Raw genomic sequence first — 20917 nt, forward strand, 5'->3', positions numbered from 1 at the left:
ATATACAAAAACTCAGGAATGTGCCCAGTGTCATCCAAGTACAGGTGCTCAGACTAAAACGTCACTAAAAGATTACTTCACATATTAGATAAGGGTAAAGGTGGGTATTACTATTCCCTGAACACTAAAAGTACTCCTGGTCAGTCCTCTCAGACTGACACTGTCAACATCAACTTTCTGCTGATCCACTATGTAAATACTAAATACAGGGGTATAAAACACGTTTTATAAAATGATCTGGGAAGGTTTTATACAACCCTAGTACTTCATGGCTTAAAAATTTCCTCCTATGGAAAAGAAGCAACTGACTCAATGACAGGATTTGGGGTGATTTTATTTTTCCTCCATTCCCTGTATTGTCTAAGTCTTCTGTAATGAATGTGCACTTACACAGAATAAAATTAAAATGAGCTGTACTCTGTAGCTCACGGTCCCATCAATCCCGACCTTGCTTTGCATAAACAGAGTACAGCAGAAATCGGGCACATCAAACTTTCTTTATAGAACTACAAGAGAGTGGCAAATCTAGATAGTACACTCCAGAACTGCACTGTCCCAGCCAGTGGCCACTACCAATCATGGGTGACATGTTGGACACACTACAAATGACGAGTCCAAGCTGAAATGAGCTGTAAATGCAAAATATGCATTGGGTTTTAAACACTTTGGTCGAAAAAAAAAGTAAAGAAACCCCTTAATAGTTTTCAGCATATCAATTAAATGTTGAAATGATAGTACTTTGGGTATATTAGGCTAAAAACCCATTGAAGTTGATTTCACATCATTTTCAAATGAGGATACTAGAAGTGAACACAAAGTTTGCACTAATTCATATTTTCACTGTAAAGTGCTGCTCTAAGACTAAATTATTCAAGTAAAGCCAGCAGCATGGCCATCAGTTGGGATCCTGTTCAAAGGCAGATCTTTGGGCCCCAGCCCCAAAGTGCTAAGCAGAATATGCATTTAAACAAGACCCCTGTTTGTTCAATATACACATTGAATGCTGAGTGGCACTGTTAAAGAAAACCTGTATTCTCCCTAAGCATGACAATCTCACTTTTCTTTAATTTGTCTATTTATTAAAATGCTACAAGGGGTCATGACAATTCTAGTCAACAAGAATACAAGGTGGATAAAAAATGCAAACATAAATTTCATTACCATTACCTGTTTTGGTGGAGTTTCTATTCCACAGAAGATAACAAATTAAAAATAACAATCCAGTTCTACTATGAACACTTGTTCTTATAAAAGCAAATTTGTGCAAAAACAGCTGATGTATCATGGACTTTCAAACCAACCTATTAATGCACCAAGAATGTATCATAGTGTCCATGCACTACCATTGAAAGGGAAGTCCTTTCTCTCAGTCTCTCCCTTTCACTATCTGTAACTATACCTCTTAAATAACTAAAATCTTTAAAGAAAATTCATATGGAATCACAAAAGGCCACAAATTGTTGGAGTGATTTAGAATAAGAAAGCCCAACCTGGATGAATCATAATACTCGATTTCAAAGCATTTTACAAAGTTACAGTCAATAAAACAGGTTAGCAATGGCATAAAATCCAACGTGTAGCTCAATGGAACAGAAGAGAGAGCCCAGAATTTAATCCACAAAAAGATACCCAGTTGACTTCTGACAAAAGTGCTCAGACCACACAGTGCAGTTAAGGATAATATTGGTGCTGGCAAATCTAGATGCATATACATAGAAGAATCAAAGTAGAACTGTATCTCTCTTCACATACAAAAGTCTACTGAAGATACATCAAAGACCCAATTTAAGACCTGGCATTATGGAGATTATGAGGTTGCTGGAAGAAAACGTAGGGGAAACACTCAAAGACATTGGTGTAGGAACAACTTCTTGGATGGGAACCCCGAAGCACAGGCAACAAAAGCAAAACTAAGGAAATAGGACTATATCAAACTTGGAAACAAAAAATCGAGTGGAGAGACATCCAGCAGAATGGAAAAAATAGTGGCAAACCATCTATCTGGAAAGGACGAATATCCCAAATATATATGCAACTTAAAAAGTCAACAACAAAATCAATCCAGTTCAGAAATGGAAAAGGACTTCAACAGACAATTCTCAGAAAGAAGAAATACAAGTGGCAAACGAACATATGGCAAAATGCTCAACATCTCCAGGCTTCAGGGAAATGCAAATCAGAAGCACAATGAGATATCTCCTCACCCCTATTAGAATGGCTAAAATCCAAACAACAGAGTAACAAATGCTGCAAAGGATGTGGGGGAAAAGGAACACTTAGACACTGCTGGGAGGAATCTCTGGAATCAAACAGAAAGAAATGTTTGTGTGTATCAGTATTGCTGCAAATACAGTTTGTCAAACTTTCTTTTATGCCTATGTGAAACCAATGGTTAAGAATGTTATCCCACCACAATTTTATTTTTTTTATTTTTTATTTTTTTGACAGGCAGAGTGGACAGTGAGAGAGAGAAAGACAGAAAGAAAGGTCTTCCTTTGCCGTTGGTTCACCCTCCAATGGCCGCTGTGGCCGGAGCACCACACTGATCCAAAGCCAGGAGCCAGGTGTTCCTCCTGATCTCCCATGGGGTGCAGGGCCCAAGCACCTGGGCCATCCTCCACTGCACTCCTGGGCCACAGCAGAGAGCTGGCCTGGAAGAGGGGCAACCGGGACAGAATCCGGCGCCCCGACCGGGACTAGAACCTGGTGTGCCAGGGCCACATGGCGGAAGATTAGCATACTGAGCCGCGCTGACAGCCCACAATTTTAATTATCTATAATTACTTAAAGATTTAACACATACGGTTGAAACAATCATTTTTCTATTCAATTACTGTTTACAGTAGTTGTCTATAGTCTCACTAAACTGGTATAATGTTGTTTTTGTTTTTTTCGTTAAACTTATCTGGTAAAGTATTAAGCCTTTTCACTGCAATGTAATTTGAAAATTGGCTCAAAATCTAAACCAAAGACAGAAAGAAAAAGGAGAAGGAAACACAGTGGAAAGGAGAAAGGGGGAGGGAGGAAGGCAATATCATTATGTTCTTACAGTTGTGTCCACAAAGCACACTGAGTCTGATAAACACTAATTAAAAGAAATACAAAGAAAACCAATGCACATTAACTTGTTCCCCATATCACTGCTTACCCATTTGCCAAACTGCAAAAATTCAATATAGAACTAAGAAAATAAGGTACAGTCAATAAATAACAATTATTGAAATGTAATAACTACACACAGGATATGTTAAAAAAAACTACATATAACATCACAAAACCTCACATAGTACCAAAGCATTTACATAAGATGTATGTACACATAAAAAAGATGAAGATTACGTGCAGAGAATTAAATGTATGAAGGAAATGAAATTAAAACACGTTGTAAATTCTTAATTTCCTTTCAAAACTGTTACTAAACTGTAATGATTTTTAGATTCAGAGGGGCGGGGCGGCGCCACAGCTCACTAGGCTAATCCTCCGCCTTGTGGCGCCGGCACACCAAGTTCTAGTCCCGGTCGGGGCGCCTGATTCTGTCTCGGTTGCCCCTCTTGCAGGCCAGCCCTCTGCTGTGGCCAGGGAGTGAGGTGGAGGATGGCCCAGATGATTGGGCCCTGCACCCCATGGGAGACCAGGAAAAGCACCTGGCTCCTGGCTCCTGCCATCGGATCAGCGCAGTGCGCCGGCCGCAGTGCGCCGGCCGCGGCGTCCATTGGAGGGTGAACCAACGGCAAAAGAAGACCTTTCTCTCTGTCTCTCTCACTGTCCACTCTGCCTGTCAAAAAATAAAAAAAAAAGAATTCAGAGGGGTGGCCGGCACTGCGGCTGAATAGGCTATCCTCCGCCTTGCGGCGCCGGCACACCCGGTTCTAGTCCTGGTTGGGGCGCCGGATTCTGTCCCGGTTGCCCCTCTTCCAGGCCAGCTCTCTGCTGTGGCCAGGGAGTGCAGTGGAGGATGGCCCAAGTACTTGGACCCTGCACCACATGGGAGACCAGGATAAGTACCTGGCTCCTGCCATCTGATCAGCGCGGTGCGCCAGCCGCAGCGCGCTGGCTGTGGCGGCCATTGGAGGGTGAACCAACGGCAAAGGAAGACCTTTCTCTCTGTCTCTCTCTCTCCTCACTGTCCACTCTGCCTGTTAAAAAAAAAGAATTCAGAGGGGCAAGGATTTGAAATCTTGGTTACCAAGCCAATTAAGGTCAACTGCATTCCATCCTTGAAGTACCCAGGTTCAGTATCCACCTCCAGCTCCTGACTCTAGCAGATTCCTATCAGTATGGATGGAGGAGGCAGCTGTGACGGCTCAAGAAATCGGGTACCTGTTTCTGGCTCCTGAGTCTAGCTTCCTGCAATGTGGACCTGGAGGGCAGCGGATAGGATCCAGGTATTTGGGTACCCATCACCCTTGCAGAAAACACGGAATGAGTTCTCCAACCCTCAACTCTGCCAGACTCTGGCCCAGTAGTTGTGGGAATTAGAAAGTACCAGCAGATGAGAACCCTCTTTATGTCTGTTTCCTGCACTGTGTGTGTGTGTGTGCGCATGCGCACGTGCATGTACCTGCATGAGTATGAGTATCTGCCTCTGAAATAAATCTTTAGATAAAGATCACCCACTTTTGAAGAGTTTTTACTTTATTTAAGAGGCAAAGAGATGGAGCTCTCCCATTTACTCCTGCACTCCTTAAATGCCTGCAGCAGCTAGGGCTGGTCAGGCTGAAGTTAGGAGGCAGGAATTCAGTCTCCCATGTAGCTGACAATACCCAGACACTTGTGCCATCACCTGATATCTCCCCAGGACACACATTAGCGGGAAATCTGGAACTGGAAATGGATCCATAATTCAAATCCGGGCACTGGGACACAGGGCACAGACATCCCAGGGAGAAACTTAGCTCCCACATCATATGTGAGCCCCCAAGAATCTGAAAAATGACACCTAAAGGCTGTTAGCCTAAAGCTGGTGTAAGGGGCACTTTCAAAGCTAGAGAAACCTCCCTTGTAATTGACTGCCTGTCTTCCTTCCCCTTCATGTTGGATAATATGACTGTTATGACCAGTTTTCCTCCCCAACCTGTTCATCTGTAGTGCCTACCTGATGCTGACGCCACTGCCATTTCAAGCCGCCACTGCCGGCCTCTCTCTTCCGCTGCCCAACGCAGAGCCCCCGCCGCCGCCTGCTTCGCTGCTGCCCATGGCGTCAGCACCGCCACTCCTACCTGCTTCCTCGCTAGCCGCTCACACTCCTGACCGCCGGACTCTGCACCAGAATGGCCCCGCCGCCACGTCTTTCCTCGCCGCCGCCACTGGCTGCCCACGAACTGCGCTGTCCAGGGCAGGATGCCCCACGGGACGCCCACGCCGACACCCACCGCTTCCTGGTTCTTCTGGTCCTCAGCCGCTGCTGCTGCAGCGCAGACTGAGACTTCCCGCCTAGGAAGCCCAGGCTTCAGCTAGGCCAGGGCAGAGCCGCCCTTCCCCGCCCAGGACGCCCGACACGGACCCGCCACCTCTATCCGCGCCACCCCTCACCCTCGCTACCGCCGCCTCCTTCACCGCCGCTGCCCAGGCCTACACCAACACCGTCCCCGCCTACCTCTGCTTCCTCGCTGGCCGCCGACTTCTCGGTTTCTTAGAAGAATCGCTACCGCCACCGCTGCATCCTTCCTTGCTGCCGCCCCGCCCACGACGTTTACGTGACCCCGATGCTACACACGCTGACGCTCTCCCCGACGCCGCACACGACGCTGGGACGCTGACCCTTACCCCAACGCCGCACACGACGCTCGGACGCTGACGCTGAACCCGACACCACACACGACGCTCAGACGCTGACGCCGACCCCGATGGCACACACGACGCTGGGGCGCTGACGGTGACCCCGACGCCACATATGACGCTCGGACGCTGACGGTGACCCAGACGCCGCATTCGACGTTGCATCGGGGTCAGCGTCAGCGTGTGTACCGTCGGGGTCACGTGGAATGGCAGGAAGGATGTAGCCGCGGCAGTGGCGACTCTTCTGAGACCCGGAAGTCGGACGTGAGCGAGGAACCCGCCACCAGTGAAGACTGAGACTTCCCGCCTAGGAAGCCCAGGCTTCAGCTAGGCCGGGGCAGAGCCGCCCTTCCCCGCCCAGGACGCCCGACACGGACCCGCCACCTCTATCCGCGCCACCCCTCACCCTCGCTACCGCCGCCTCCTTCACCGCCGCTGCCCAGGCCTGCACCAACACCGGCCCCACCTGCCTCTGCTTCCTCGCTGGCCGCCAACTTCTCGCTTTCTTAGAAGAATCGCTATGGCCGCCGCCGCATCCTTCCTTGCCACCGCCCGCCGATGAACTGAGCCGCCCCGCCCACGATGTTTACGTGACCCCGACGCTACGCACGCTGACGCTGACCCCGACGCCACACACGACGCTGGGACGCTGACGCTGACCCCGACGCCGCACACGACGCTGGGACGCTGACGCTGACCCAGACGCCGCATTCCACTCAACAAGTTTCATTTCAAGTTGATTACTAATGAACACATGAAGTGAAAACACATACAGTGGCAATTGCAGATCTGAAAACCAGTCTGTTTAGGGTTAAGCACAAGCTATCAGGAAAGCCTGCCACACACCGGTTGGGAAACGCTGGCCCACGTTTGCGGTGTGCGATCATAGCTTCGATACAGTCAATGAAAACTGCTATGAGGTCAAAAGTGATCTAATTCCAACAAATAAAGGAAAATTGGATGTCTTTTGTGCAAGTAAGACATAATCCCACCTACTGTAAATTCTAAAGAAAAGGACCACTGGCTTCAAAATAACCCAGGCCGCTCTGCGGGAGACAACATTCCTTCCCTTTGTTGTATGGAAGATCTGTGTGTACACTGCTAAGCCAGGCTGTCCATGACCTCTCCCAAGACCAGGTTCTAGTCTCCAAAATCACAGCTGAACAATGCACTCTCTGTTGTTTTAAAGAAAACCACGAGGCAGTTTCAACACACATCAACTTACCTTGAGCGCTGAAGACTTCGAGGAGAGACGGGTTCATGAGCTTGCTGCTTGTCAGCAGTCACAGGCTGCTGTGGGGCTGACTGGGGCACTGGTCCTTGCTTAACTACTGGAGTACTAACCTGACACAGCAAAACCTGGGGAGGAAGGCTTCGGGCACACAGCCAGCATCGAAATTAGAGCAAAGTCAAAGTGTTACTCTCAATGAAACTTCCTATCATTTCTACTCTCCAGTGATTTTAACAGTTGTCTTAATTCTGTTTCACAATAAAATTGCTACTACTGGATACAAGCATATTTAATTGTAAAAAGTAAAGTTAGGTTCTCAATCCAATCCATATCTTGCCCCCAGAAAACCTAGCTAACAATCTTAAAGTCTCTTGAATCCAGAATTTTAAAAGAAGTTATCAAATGCCACATAGTTAGAAGACAGTCTTAAGTTTTGAAACTTAAATCATAAACAAGTTCAAGGTCAAAACCATAAAATCAAGAAACTACTTTTGACTTTTCACTATGGCTTTCCTTCCAATCTACTCTAATCTCTCTTCATTTACTGCTACTTCTGTAATCAAAACAAAAGCAATAAAACCAATTATCTATGTTCAAACATGCACGCTCAGATTTCAATAACTTTTTGAGAAAATATAGAGTGGCCCAACCACAGAATGAGCTACAGCCCATCTCTGATTAACAGAGATGTTTATCACCCCATACAGGTTTATGGCTGCCTATGGGACACATATGTTATTTTTAATCAGGAGCCAGAGAGGGAAGAAAAAAAAGTAGTTTAAAATAAAAGCTCCAAATTACAGCAACAAGGCAAAAACAGAGGGAGCCATTTTGATCAAGTCATACCCTAAAGCAGCAGGGTTTCTGATTTCTAAGAATTCACCCAAAACAAATCTGGATAGTCTTGATGCTTCAGAATATTAATAATCTGTCATTTCAAATCAAAAAGTCTTTTCATAAAGAACATATTATTTTGGAAGTTCCACATAAGTTCAAATATCCAAGTATTCTTAAAACCAACTTGAAAAGGAACTTTGAAAGTGAAGAACTGACCTCCATTGCTTAAGGGATCTGATGCAGTGATTTTCTCGGGGACTGGAAAACTAATATTAGCATGCATTTCACTTTTAGGCACTATTTTTAAACAGACTGAAGATAACTTCTAAGCTCTAGAATAAGATCTCTTTGCTGAAACTCACATTTTGGTTGCTCCCTCATCAAAATGCAGACAAATAATAAGGTTACTCAAAAATTAACAGTTGTTAACTTGGAACTTTTGCGAATTTCCCTCAGAAGTGACATACCTTTGGCTGTGATGAAACAGGAGGAGTACTAATCAAAGGCTTGATAGGGACTGTGTTAGTCTGAGGTGTGCTTATTCTTGGAGACACATATGATCTTGGGAATGACGCATCAGACGTTAAAGACATTGGAGACTGATTAGATGGCTGCGCTGTGAAAGAGCGATGTAACCGATTTAAAAAAAAAACAAGAACTTTTGCAGTATGTGGTGAAGTTCTCTGCATCACTCTACATACCCCCCACAATCCTAGGTCCCCCAAAGAACACTTACCCAACCAAGTCAGAAACCGACATTCCACGTGGACTCACTGACTAAACGAGCTCTGTGTCAGAGCTCAGCACACCCAGCACAGGACTCCAAGGCCACAGCAAGGAGTTGAGCCTGAGCCTAACCTCACACAGCAGCCCCTCAGCACCCTCATTGCTTCGCTGAGGCTCAGGCACTGTCCTGTGCTCAGTCTCCTGCTGCACAGCCTAGTCAAACGACTTCAAGAGCCTTTGCGCCACTCTACTTGAAGAGGGACCACTAGCTCAAGGCAAGAACTGGGTTGTTTCCATATCATGTAGCCAAAAGTCACCTGACATCAGGACAGGCATTATGCAAATCATTGCTTGAGACACCAGATCCCAGCTGGGCAAGCCTGGTTCAGCTCCTAGCTCCTATGCTTCTGATATACCTCCCTGCTAACGGTCCTGGGGGGGCGGCAGAAGATGGCCCAAACACTAGGTTCCTGACCCCCACATCTGAGACCTGGATGGAGTTCTGGGCTCCTGGCTTTGGCCTGGCCCAGTCCCAGCTGTTTCAGCCAGTTAGAGTAAACCACTGAACAGAAGATCTCTCTGTCTCTCCCTCTCAAATATAATGTGTGTGTGTGTGTGTGTATTTAGAATCATCTAACATCAACCTGCCCAAACTTCAGCTCTTCAAATATGTAACAATGCTTTCTGAAGATTGAGGGCACATCGCAGTTTACCTTCAGCTTTGGAGTAAAACACTTTTATTAGCAACTTAAATCACACTATATTACAGATTTACGGTAATACCTTTAGATAAATTCCAAAGCATCATCTACAAACATTAAAAAAGGGAAATACATATACTACTGTAATGCTAGTGTTACCAAAACCAGCTAAAATAAAGATAGCTAATCTTTAAAGAAGTTTTTAGGAAGTGCTGATAAAATTCCAGACAATTGTAGACATTTCTAAGAATACGGATACCTTGTGTTGAGAGCTGTGCAGCTTGAGAGATCAGAGAGGTTATGTTGCAAGCAGACCGTCCAGCAGTAAGAAACTTATGAATTATGGACTGCAGTGAAGCCTGGGTCACAGCTGCTGTAAGAACTAAAAACATTACTTCCTAAATTCAAACAGAAGCACAGAGGCCTACAAAGCATTAGTAACAACCTGGAAACTTGAACAGGACTGGGAAAACAGCTGAAGCACTTACAACTGGAACTCTTGAAATAAAAACCTAGAAAATGAGTGATGGCGTGCACTGTGGTATAGTGGGTATAGTGGGTCAGGCCATTGCCTGCAATGCCAGTGTCCTATACAGGTGCCAATTCAAGTCCCAGCTGTTCTACTTCTAACCAGTTCCCTGCTAATGGGCCTGGGAAAATAGCAGAAGACAGTCTAAGTGTTGGGGCCTGTGGGAGACACAGATTGGTTAACTCTACCTTTGAAATAAATGAATCTTTAAAACAAGAGAAACAGGGGCCAGCGCCATGGCTCACTTGGTTAATCCTCTGCATTGTGGCGCTGGCATCCCATATGGGTGCCAGGTTCTAGTTCCGGTTGCTCCTCTTCCAGTCCAGCTCTCTGCTGTGGCCTGGGAGGGCAGTGGAGGATGGCCCAAGTGCTTGGGCCCCTGCACCCGCATGGGAGACCAGGAGGAAGCACCTGGCTCCTGGCTTCGGATCGGCGCATCACTGGCCATAGGGGCCATTTGGAGAATGAACCAATGGAAGGAAAACCTTTCTCTCTGTCTCTCTCTCTCCGTCTATAACTCTACCTGTCAAATAAATAAGTAAAAAAAAAATTAAAAAAAACAAGATAAACAACAAAGAACAAAAACCTGTAAGATGGAATATAACGGGTGTAAGGATTTAAGATGGGGGCCGGTGCTGTGGCATAGCGAGTAAAGCCGCTGCCTCCAGTGATGGCATCCCATATGGGCACTGGTTCATGTTCCGGCTGCTCCACTTCCCATCCAGCTCTCTTCTATGGCCTGGGAAAGCAGTGGAAGATGGCCCAAGGACTTGGGGCCCTGTACCTGCATGGGCGACCAGGAAGAAGCTCCTGGCTTCTGCATTCAGATTGGTGCAGCTCCGGCCATTGTGGCCAACTGGGGAGTGAACCAGCAGATGGATGACCTCTCTGCATCCCCTTCTCTCTTCGTAGAACTCTTTCAAATAAATAAATAAATAAATCTTAAAAAAAAATGCTGCCTGTTCCACTTCTGATCTGGCTTCCTGCTAATGTGCTCAGGAAGGCAGCAGTGACAGCTCAAGTAATTGAGCCCATGCCCTCCATGTGGGATACTAGGCTAGAGTTTCTGGCTCCTAGCATCAGCCTGGCTCAGGCATTGGCTACCTACCATGGCCGCACAGGAAGTAAATCAGAGAATGGATGATCCCTCTCTTTCTGTGTCACTATGCCTTTCAAATAACTAAATCTCTTAAAAAATATTGAAAAAGATTAAAAATAATCTGAGGTAGATAGAAACTGAGTGAGTTTACAATAAAGATAAATTAAGATCTACCATTAAAACTCCTCTGTGTGAGACTTTTTAGAAAACACTAGTGTGTGTTCTCAGAACTGTGGGTTATCCCAGAAACCTAGCCAATTTTATGGGAAGTGCACAGGGCAGTATATAAGATTAACCAGATAAATGGCTGTTATTTCATATGATTTTTTTTTAGAAAAGTAGCCACTCAAACCCTTCAGCTATACCCATTCCAACAACCTTTTAAGAGTGAACAGAAAAAAGATGGTACTTAGGAAACCATGTACTTTTGATACTTAAGAGGCCAGAATTAAACATTGTAATTATTCAGGAAAAATGGCAAAATTTTATCCAGTACCTACCCCTTTCTCAGAAAATGTTTCAAGTATTTTACATAACTACCTAAACTCCTCATTTCCTAGTACTTAGCACTTACAGAAGTGATTCATCTCTAGTAACTACCAGATACATAGCAAGTCTTGAAAAATATACACAAATGTAACCCAATTATATGCCATGGCTTTAAACTATGTGGAACATAAATTCTAAATTCTGAGAAGTTCAAATATGAATTTAAAAAGGGAAAAAAGACTAGTACTAAAGCAGAGATTTACCAATTTTACACAACACAAATACATTTTACAATTTTTTTTTAATTTGACAGAGTTAGATAGTGAGACAGAGAAAGGTCTTCCTTCCGTTGGTTCACTCCCCAAATGGCTGCTACGGCCGGAGCTATGCTGATCCGAAACCAGGAGCCAAGTGTTTTTTTCTGGTCTCCCATGCGGATACAGGGGCCCAAGCACTTGGGCCATCCTCCGCTGCCTTCCCAGGCCACAGTAGAGAGCTAGACTGGAAGAGGAGCAACCGGGACTAGAACCTGGTGCCCATATGGGATGCCAGCACTGTAGGTGGAGGACTAACCAAGTGAGCCACAGTGCCGGCCCCCATAAATACATTTTAAATACCTTTTCACTATGGGGGCAGGCTTTTAGTCTAGCAGTTAAGAATGCCTGGGTTTTGAATCTCAGCTCTGTTCCAAATTCCAGCTTCCCGCTAATACACACGCTGGAAGGCAGCAGGAGACAGCTCAAGTACTTGGGTCCTTGTTGCCTACACGGGAGACCTGGACTTCGTTCCTGGCTCTTATTCCTGCCTTGCCAACAGAGTCACGGCAGGTCATTTGGTGAGTGAAACAACTGGATGGGAGCTCACTGCTGGTCTGTCTCTCAAATCTTTTTGGGGAAAAAAACATGGTGACCATTGTTACTATGAAAATTTACCTTCATTTATTTTGGATATGTCCACATTAGAATTATTAAGCTGCAGTGTAGCTTGCAAAGCAGGAAGCAACTGTCTAAGAAGATTTGGGTCCTGAAGTAATGGAGGTATTGGTGACTGCGGAACAGGAGAAACGGGGACTGCTGAAGCAGATGTCGGAGGTGCAGACGTGGGATTCAGTCCAGAGGCAGAAGACGTGGAAGGAGTTGTGCAAGAATGTGACACTGCCTTGTCTCCTGGTGCAGATTCTAAATAAATAAGACAATATGGCTGAAAAAAGTTACCTGAATTTGGCAAAGCAGAACAAGCATACGTATGAGAACTGGCATCTGAAACGTCTAATTCCATTTAGTCCGTACAATGGAGCACACAAACGCTCAGTAAGTACCTGACCAGGTGACATAAATACAAGTCACAAAACCTGATACCACACTCCTACGTGTGACATACAAAGTGCTGAGCTCTGCCTACTGGGAATGCCGCCGTGAACAGTTATTTTAACCGCATATTGAAACAGCTTCCATGATGATAAAGGAACAATTCTACGTGACTAGATTTAGATACTGAGTAAAATAAGGTAGAAAAAAATGTTATGACCATGGCAGCAACCTACCTATGTAAGACAATGGCCTTACTCTACAAGTCAGGACAGACATCACAGCAGTCACCTCCCATACAGACTGAGGATGTCACGTACTAGAGCTCTGTATTAGCCGAGTTTCAGAACTACAAAGTTCCCTGCCGTAATATTACATGAGGCCATGATTTATCTGTTTGTGTCATTTAAAGATTCTCAGCACTGGCCGGCGCCGCGGCTCACTAGGCTAATCCTCCGCCTAGCGGCGCCAGCACACCGGGTTCTAGTCCCGGTCGGGGTGCCGGATTCTGTCCCGGTTGCCCCTCTTCCAGGCCAGCCCTCTGCTGTGGCCAGGGAGTGCAGTGGAGGATGGCCCAGGTGCTTGGGCCCTGCACCCCATGGGAGACCAGGAAAAGCACCTGGCTCCTGGCTCCTGCCATCGGATCAGCGCGGTGCGCCGGCCGCAGCGCGCCGGCCGCAGCGCGCCGGCCGCGGCGGCCATTGGAGGGTGAACCAACGGCAAAAGGAAGACCTTTCTCTCTGTCTCTCTCTCTCTCTCACTGTCCACTCTGCCTGTCAAAAAAAAAAAAAAAGATTCTCAGCACTAAAATGAACTCTTCTACTGGTAAAACATTTAGTATTTAGAAATTAAAAAAACATAAAACACGCATGGAAAATCATGAATATTTGGAAGTTTCTATTTCAAACTCATTATTTATGGAGACTGGATGCAACAACAACCAAAGCCCTAACAGTGCTTCTGAAACATTTGACAAGCTGGTAATGTAAATTCTAAATGCTCTAAAGATTCCTGCGGTATCTGAAGAACACAATAAGCAAGACAAATTCTGTCAGATAAAATCAATTTAAGGTGGACTCAACTTTTTATTTAAGTCTTTAAAAGATTTTTAAAACTACAAGGAAGGTTTTTATAGTTACAAAAAGCTTAACAATTACATCCAAAGTATTAGTAGTCATAATATTTTTAAAAACTCCTATAAGTCAAGACTATTCAATAGGAAAGCATTTTCAAAACAAGACATAAAAAGATTTTAGCAAAAACTTGAATGGCTAAGAAATGCAAAAAAAAGATGCTCAACTTCATTAATGAACACAAAAACATAAAACAGAGGAAGATATTCATTTACATCACCACAGTAGCAAAAATGTAAAGCCTAACAATGCCAACTGTTGGCAAGAAGCAAAGCAAGGCTTACTTCACGTTTCTAATGGAGAAGACCCACATCAGAGAGCCACTTGGCATTTCTAGAAAAGCTGTCCATAAACACCCTTTCAGGAGCCACTCCCTGTGCTTAGGTGTACACCCTCAGAAGAACTCAGAGATGTAAGGCAGGTTGTAAGAAAGAGTACCACACCTGCTTTATTTCAGCACAACACCGGAAGCACATGGATGCCCAGACAAGACAAAGAGCACAAAATGCCATCTTCCTGCCACGAAATTGTCAACACAGCAGGGCTCTAATGCAAGAACACAGACCCTCAGGCAGCAACACACACTCCACACTCTGACGAGGCTGGTCTGAAGACCAAAGAAGGACACTTGTCAAAGCATTTTTTTGTAGACAGTTAAGATAGCACATACAACATATGACCTTTAGACTTGTTATGAAGTAATGCAGGTTTCAGGAGTATCACAGTTGAGCAGTAACTTTAAATCTTCATTTTCAACTCTCAGAACTAAACATTCACCATCCTTCGCATTCCTGGACAGGCGCCAAATTACTAGCAAGCTTACAGAAAAGGGCCTCCCCATCAGTCTTTGTACAACACTATTACAGTGGTCATCAGAATTAGGGACAGCAGCTCTCTACAAATGACACATCTCAGAGCTGCTTTCCATGCATTTCAAAGACTGGTGCTACCCATGCTCCACTGGGTCAGGCTAAGACGCTCTTCTCTTCTAAGGCATGCATCTTAAAAAAGCCTGCTCCTAGATCCAGCAGACTTTGTGCTTGGCTTTTGCTGGTCTGGACTGATAGACAAATATCAATAAACCCGAATGAAATGATAAAACATGTATGTTGTATCAGCACATTTCTCCAGATCATATCCCTTCAAGGTTCTTCCACACACAGCTTACGGACATGTTGACTAACGTGCACAGTGAAGTTCAGTTCTGTGTTTTTACTTACTGCATGAACAGTTAAATTAGTACTTACAGCCCTCTGAAACTATCCTCACTCTGTCACCTCACAGATTTTCTTCTTTTTAACAGAGAAAAGAAGGTAGAAGGAGATGCAAGGTGTTTTCAATTTTGCCTGAGTGCTGTCCAATATTTTCACAGACTTGCAAAGTTACACAGGACCGTCCAGCCCCTGGCCCACAAAATTAAATCTATAGCAGGCCAATTTTTAAGTTGATAATTCTGTATGACCTGCACATGATGCCAGAAATATCCAAATGGCCCTCAGTAGGTAAAAGGGCCCCTATCCCTTAAAAATGTTTCAGTTGGCCCCTCATGTCAAGCAAAGGAAACACTCCAAATCAGAAAGCCAATATGCATCACTTCAAAGGAACAAAAGTAACAAAAACTTAAAAACACCCCTAATTTCCAATTACAACAGGGTTATTTATCCTGACGACTGACTTTTTCGATTTTATGAGAAATTACAAATGAGGAAATCAGTGAGGAAATCAGAGGCGTCTTCTTCAGACGTGGGCGACCACTGGGGAAAGGACATCTCTGGAAGTCGGTGGTTCTCTGCTAAAAGGTTTGGTTTTGCATGTGAGTTCTCAATAAACAGGAACAGAATCACCTCGGAAGGTTAGGGCCCTCACCTCTATCTGATGAACCTAGGGACCTGTGAGAAGTTCAACGTGAGACTCTGAAGAAACAGAGTAAACCTCCAAAAAAAATTGTAGGCCGGCGCCGCGGCTCACTAGGCTAATCCTCCGCCTAGTGGCGCCGGCACACCAGGTTCTAGTCCCGGTTGGGGCGCCGGATTCTGTCCCGGTTGCCCCTCTTCCAGGCCAGCTCTCTGCTGTGGCCAGGGAGTGCAGTGGAGGATGGCCCAGGTGCTTGGGCCCTGCACCCCATGGGAGACCAGGAAAAGCACCTGGCTCCTGGTTCCTGCCATCGGATCAGCGTGGTGCGCCGGCCGCAGCGCGCCGGCCGCAGCGCGCCGGCCGCAGCGTCCATTGGAGGGTGAACCAACGGCAAAGAAAGAAGACCTTTCTTTCTGTCTCTGTCTCTCACTGTCCACTCTGCCTGTCAAAAATAAAAAAAAAAAATTGTAAAAGACGGCACAAGGCAAGGCGGAGTACAGAGTGGAGTAAGAACGAAACCAGAGAGAGCTGAGACTGTCAGACAGGGTCTCGGAATGCCACGCTCCCCATCTGTCACAGCCTCCAGGCCTCCCACACGACACACCACATAAACACCCCTTCAGAGAGCTGCAGCTTATTCAAAGTTTATTCCATCAGATGCTTCAAAGTACACATGTACCTGAATGTAACACAAATGTAGCAATGCGAGTCCAAGTTTCATACTGAAGGTGCTGGTTGGGTAGCACTCCCCTGTGCCCAGAGAGCCCTCAGATCCACCACACTGCCCAGCACCTTTTTACAGTGTAACAAGAGTAATGTTCCCTCCCTTCTACTTCACCATAGCTCCTGCAGGAATGGAATCTTGCTTTATTTGCCTCGGTCAGCCCTAGTGCAAGAATTGGAACTGGCACCAGAATGACACCAACATAGATTCGTTGACTGGACACCTGGTTCTGCTACACAGGCATGGGCACCTATCTATGCATGCTCCATTTCTTAATCTCTTTTGAAGACATTTTAAACTTACTTTTCCAATTGACATCTCTATGACTTTAGGCCTCTAACCAATTCTGCAACACACACAACTGTGTCATCCACTGTATATCCTGTTTGAATAGGTAAAACTGCTTTCCCTCCTTTTATGCTTGTAATTATGAACTGATGTGTATTTCCAGTTACTGCCAGAAGGGGGAAGGAAACTGCAAAAGTACTTGTTACTACAACGTATTAAAGACTGAACCTAGAATAGCATCGCAACTATTCTAAGGATCCTTTTAAAATACCCCAAAGAACATAAACCAAAGTTTCTTTGTGAGCTATTTTTCTTTGTGATACACAATACAATCTAAAAAGATATTGATAAAAACAGCACTTTTATCATTCACTTCCTAGGGTTCTGATGGTGTGTAACACTGAGCAGGACACTAAAGCTCAGTCTGCTTTCTACCCTCGGCAGTGGTGCTCCACAGGAGACGTGGAACACGTTTTGAAGGAAAGCAAACGATGCAGTAAGTGTAGCAGAGAAAACAAGGCAGCCGGCCCAGTCTCTGCTCCGTGGCTTCCTATGATTTGCATTTCAAGTTACTTTACATACACATAGTGAGTATCTTTAGGCATGTATCCTTTCAGAACCTTTTCCATGTATTTATGAATGTACATAAATTTGCTTTACAACAAAGATATTAACTTTTGCAACTCATCTCATTAAGCTGAAAAAAATATTCGCACTATACAGACAAAACATTAGTGCATTTTTAAACCTTTGACAGATTTTGAAAAACGGACCTCCACATGAGCATTACCACCTTGCACGTTCCCACCAACTGTTTCTCCACATCCAAACAGTAACTGTCACTAACCATGAGGCAAAACAGCAGCTCACGTTTTAACCTTAGTTTTCATTATGTATTGGCAATCTTATCCTTGCAATGCTTTTATGCTGGTACAATGTACCAGACAAAATGTTCCACTCTAAGTGTGCAATGCAGGGATGTTAAGTACATGTCAGTCTTTTTTTTTTAAGCTTTAAGTCATTTTTATTTCAATATACTGTTAGAATTATTATTTTATTATTAGCTAGTGTTAATATCTACCTGTGTCTAATGTATAAATTAAGATTTCTCACCCTTATGAAAATACAGGAAAAAATGATATATATAGGATTGTACTATCTGGGGTCTCAGACATCCACTGTGGGTCTTGGAATACATGCGCTGCAGGTAAGGGGGGGACTACTGTTCCATCTCAGGGCTCCTCATAAGCCCACACACTGAGCAGCAATGATTCTTACACCTAGCCTAAGCCAGAGTGTGCCACAAGTGTTCCTGGCACACCACAGGGTCCTGGATGCTTCCTCGCTTACCCTGAAAAGCCCATGGGGATGGGGAAGCATCACTACATGGCTACAGAAGTTGCCATTTTTCTTAGCTGTGAACTAGAACTTGATCAACTCGGGGAGGATCTGTAAGTCCCAGGGAGAACAGAAGCCCTAATAGGCATTTATGTGTGTCTAGAAATGATCTCAGGCGACCCTGGCCCAAATCCTAGGTAAATGATTTCCTATGTCTACAAAATAGAGAACTGTTACTATTAAATGTGGCCTCATACAAACACAACTGGAAAACATTGGGTTCACTGAGGCAAATATCACAAACCTCTGAGCAAAAAATACCATTTTCCTGATGAGAAAGCTACGATGCATAAAGACAATGTGTGGGGACCAAGGTTAGGCCACAAGCAGTTGCCGACTGTAATGAGTGAACTAAAAACAAGGTTCGAGGTGTTGGGCCAAGGTTCTTTTTAATTTTGCAGCCACGCCCAGAAACAATCCACAGAGAGAAGTGTTTCATTTTTTTCACTAGTATATACTTATGCATCCTATCATTAAGCCTATATTTCCACATCTGTAAAATGGGTGTATAAATGACAACTTCTTCTGTGAATACTAAAGACCATAGATGATGCAGTTAACGCACTGCCTGGTACACAGTGAGCACTCAACAAACACCTGTGCAGCGAAACGGGTATAGACAGTTCCCCAAGATGTTAGCTCACTGCCAGGTTCCTGAGCGCTGCTGAGGGCAGCACCTGCTCACTGCTTACCCAGCCTCTCTCCATCTCTCTCTCCTAGTTAGACAAGGAGCCCTGACTTTCTCGGAAGGCGATGGAGACCCAGTAAACAGACCACAGGAAGCAGCCGCCCTTGCAACCAGTAAACAGTAGCTGGCGGCGAATGCCTCCAGGAAAGCTTTTAGGGATTTTATAGAGGCAATGAGGGATGAGACAGAAAATGTTAAGTTCCTGGGAAATTAATAGTTTTCTGACTCCCCCGGGAGCACTCCACTGCAGCCACCGTTTCTTGTTTCCTAGGTACCCGACACAGTGCTCACGGAAACCAGCACGACAGTGCTGGTAGTTATCCGCGTTTTGCAGGCGACTCGCTCAAGGTCACAGGGCCAGCCAGGGAACCGGAGTCCCATTCTAAAACCGGAAGTTCTTACGTTTTCTAGTCTGCTGTGCAAATGCTTGGCTAGACGGAGAAAGGTTTTCACCGTAAACTCTTGCCCTGCTCAGGCAGCACTAAACGAAAAGCCTGGGGGCCAGGGGCAGCTGGGCCGGGGACTAGCTGTGTGACCCTGGACAAACCAAACCGTCTCTGGGCTTCCGTGCAACAGGGGAACCGGGGCCCGACTTTGAACTGTGCGGCTGCTTCTGGCCCTAACAAGAGGAAATGTCCTAACGCCAGCAGATTCGCCAGGGAAGCCCAAGAGGCGGGAAGGGCGGCGGGCGGGTGCTGGCCCGCGACCGCGGAGCCACCCAGAAGCGGAGAGACCGGGAGCGCCCTCCCTGGCCCGCCGAGCCGGAAGCGAGTGCGCGCGCGCCGCGCGGAGCCCGGGGTTACCTGCCAACGCCGCCTCGTCCCCGTGCACGCCGCCCGTGGGCAGTCGGGCCAGGAGCGGCTGCCAGAGCAGCGGCCACCACGTCCCCAGGGGCGGCCGCATGCCTCCTCGCCTCGGCACCGCGCCACCCGAGCCTCTGGGGGCCGGCGGCCAAGAGGAAATGGAGCGGGACTCGGGGGAGCCAGAGGGGGCGCCCATGTCAGTCTTGTGCACTGACCAACACCATGCATCTCCAGAACCTGTCCATCTTCCCAAACACTGCCCACTACGTGGTTAACGCCTCACTCACACTCCCCGCCAGCTCCTGTACCCACTATTCTGTCTCTACAGGAATTTACCCACTCGAGGCGCGGCATCTACATGCAATCATGCCCATATTTATCCTTGTGTTGCTGCCTTGTTCCTCAAGGCTCATCCATGCTGTGGCATGGAATCAGAGCTCCATTTCTTTTACGGTGGCTAAGGCTGCACATACACAGTATCACACTGTTCATCTTCTCATATCCGATGGCGATGGACGCTGGGATTGTTTCTATCTAGTATCTGTTGTCAATAATTGCTACCAACAGTGGTGTCTCTGCCTTTATCCAGGAGCGAAACTGCTGGATGCCTCAGGTAATCCTCTCTTAATTCTTTGAGAAACTGCCAAACCGTGTTCCACAGGGGCTCTATCATAAGCAATGCACGGGGTTCCAATTTCTCTACATCCTAAAACAAACAAATTGCTCTTTATTTCTACTTTAAAGAACCACAACTACTCATACTAATGGGCATGACAGGCACGGAATTGTGGTTCTGATTTGCATTTCCCTGGTGATTAACGATGCTGACCATCTTCTCATGTGTCCACTGGCCACTAGAATATGTTCTCTGGAGAAATATCACTTAGGTAAAGTCCGCCCACATTTGAACTGGGTTTTCTGTTGTTACTGTTAGACTCCTTTATATATTCTAGATATTAACCCTGTATGACATTTATGATTTATAAATATTTTCTCACTATAGGGTTGCCTCTTCTTGACTGTATCCCTTGACACACAGAGGTTAATACTGGTGAATTCAAATTTATTTTTCCTTTAGTTGCCTATGCTTTTGGTGTCATAGTCAAGAAATCATTGATAAAAAGTAATATCACGAAGATAAGCCCCCTATAGTTTTTTCTATTTTCTTTGACCCAAAGTTCTATATAAATACTTAACGTATCTTATCAAAATACTCCCAAAAGTTGTCTGTCAGTTTACTGTACCTCTGTTATAAAGAAATCTTAGATGTCTTACCTGGTCAAATTTATCAACTTTTTAAAAGGCAAATACATTTTAGGTCTTAAGAAGGTC

General features: G+C 45.5%; 1 protein-coding gene across 1 annotated transcript in view; it reads right to left on the reverse strand.

Annotated features, from left to right (window-relative positions):
- Positions 1-6969: 6969 nt before the first annotated feature.
- The window catches only part of LOC100344963 (WW domain-containing adapter protein with coiled-coil), an 88126-nt gene continuing 74178 nt past the window's right edge, over positions 6970-20917 (reverse strand). The window contains exons 3-6 of the mRNA XM_089311280.1: positions 12323-12568; positions 9533-9655; positions 8314-8462; positions 6970-7122 (exon numbers count right to left, since the gene is read on the reverse strand). Of these exons, the coding sequence (XP_089167406.1) occupies positions 7000-7122; positions 8314-8462; positions 9533-9655; positions 12323-12568 (641 nt within the window). The 3' untranslated portion in view covers positions 6970-6999. The remainder of the gene's footprint in view (positions 7123-8313; positions 8463-9532; positions 9656-12322; positions 12569-20917) is intronic.

The sequence above is a fragment of the Oryctolagus cuniculus genome, chromosome 13 (assembly GCF_051225735.1).
Source record: "Oryctolagus cuniculus isolate XC-2025 breed Fujian yellow rabbit chromosome 13, ASM5122573v1, whole genome shotgun sequence".
In the NCBI taxonomy this organism is placed as follows: domain Eukaryota; kingdom Metazoa; phylum Chordata; class Mammalia; order Lagomorpha; family Leporidae; genus Oryctolagus; species Oryctolagus cuniculus.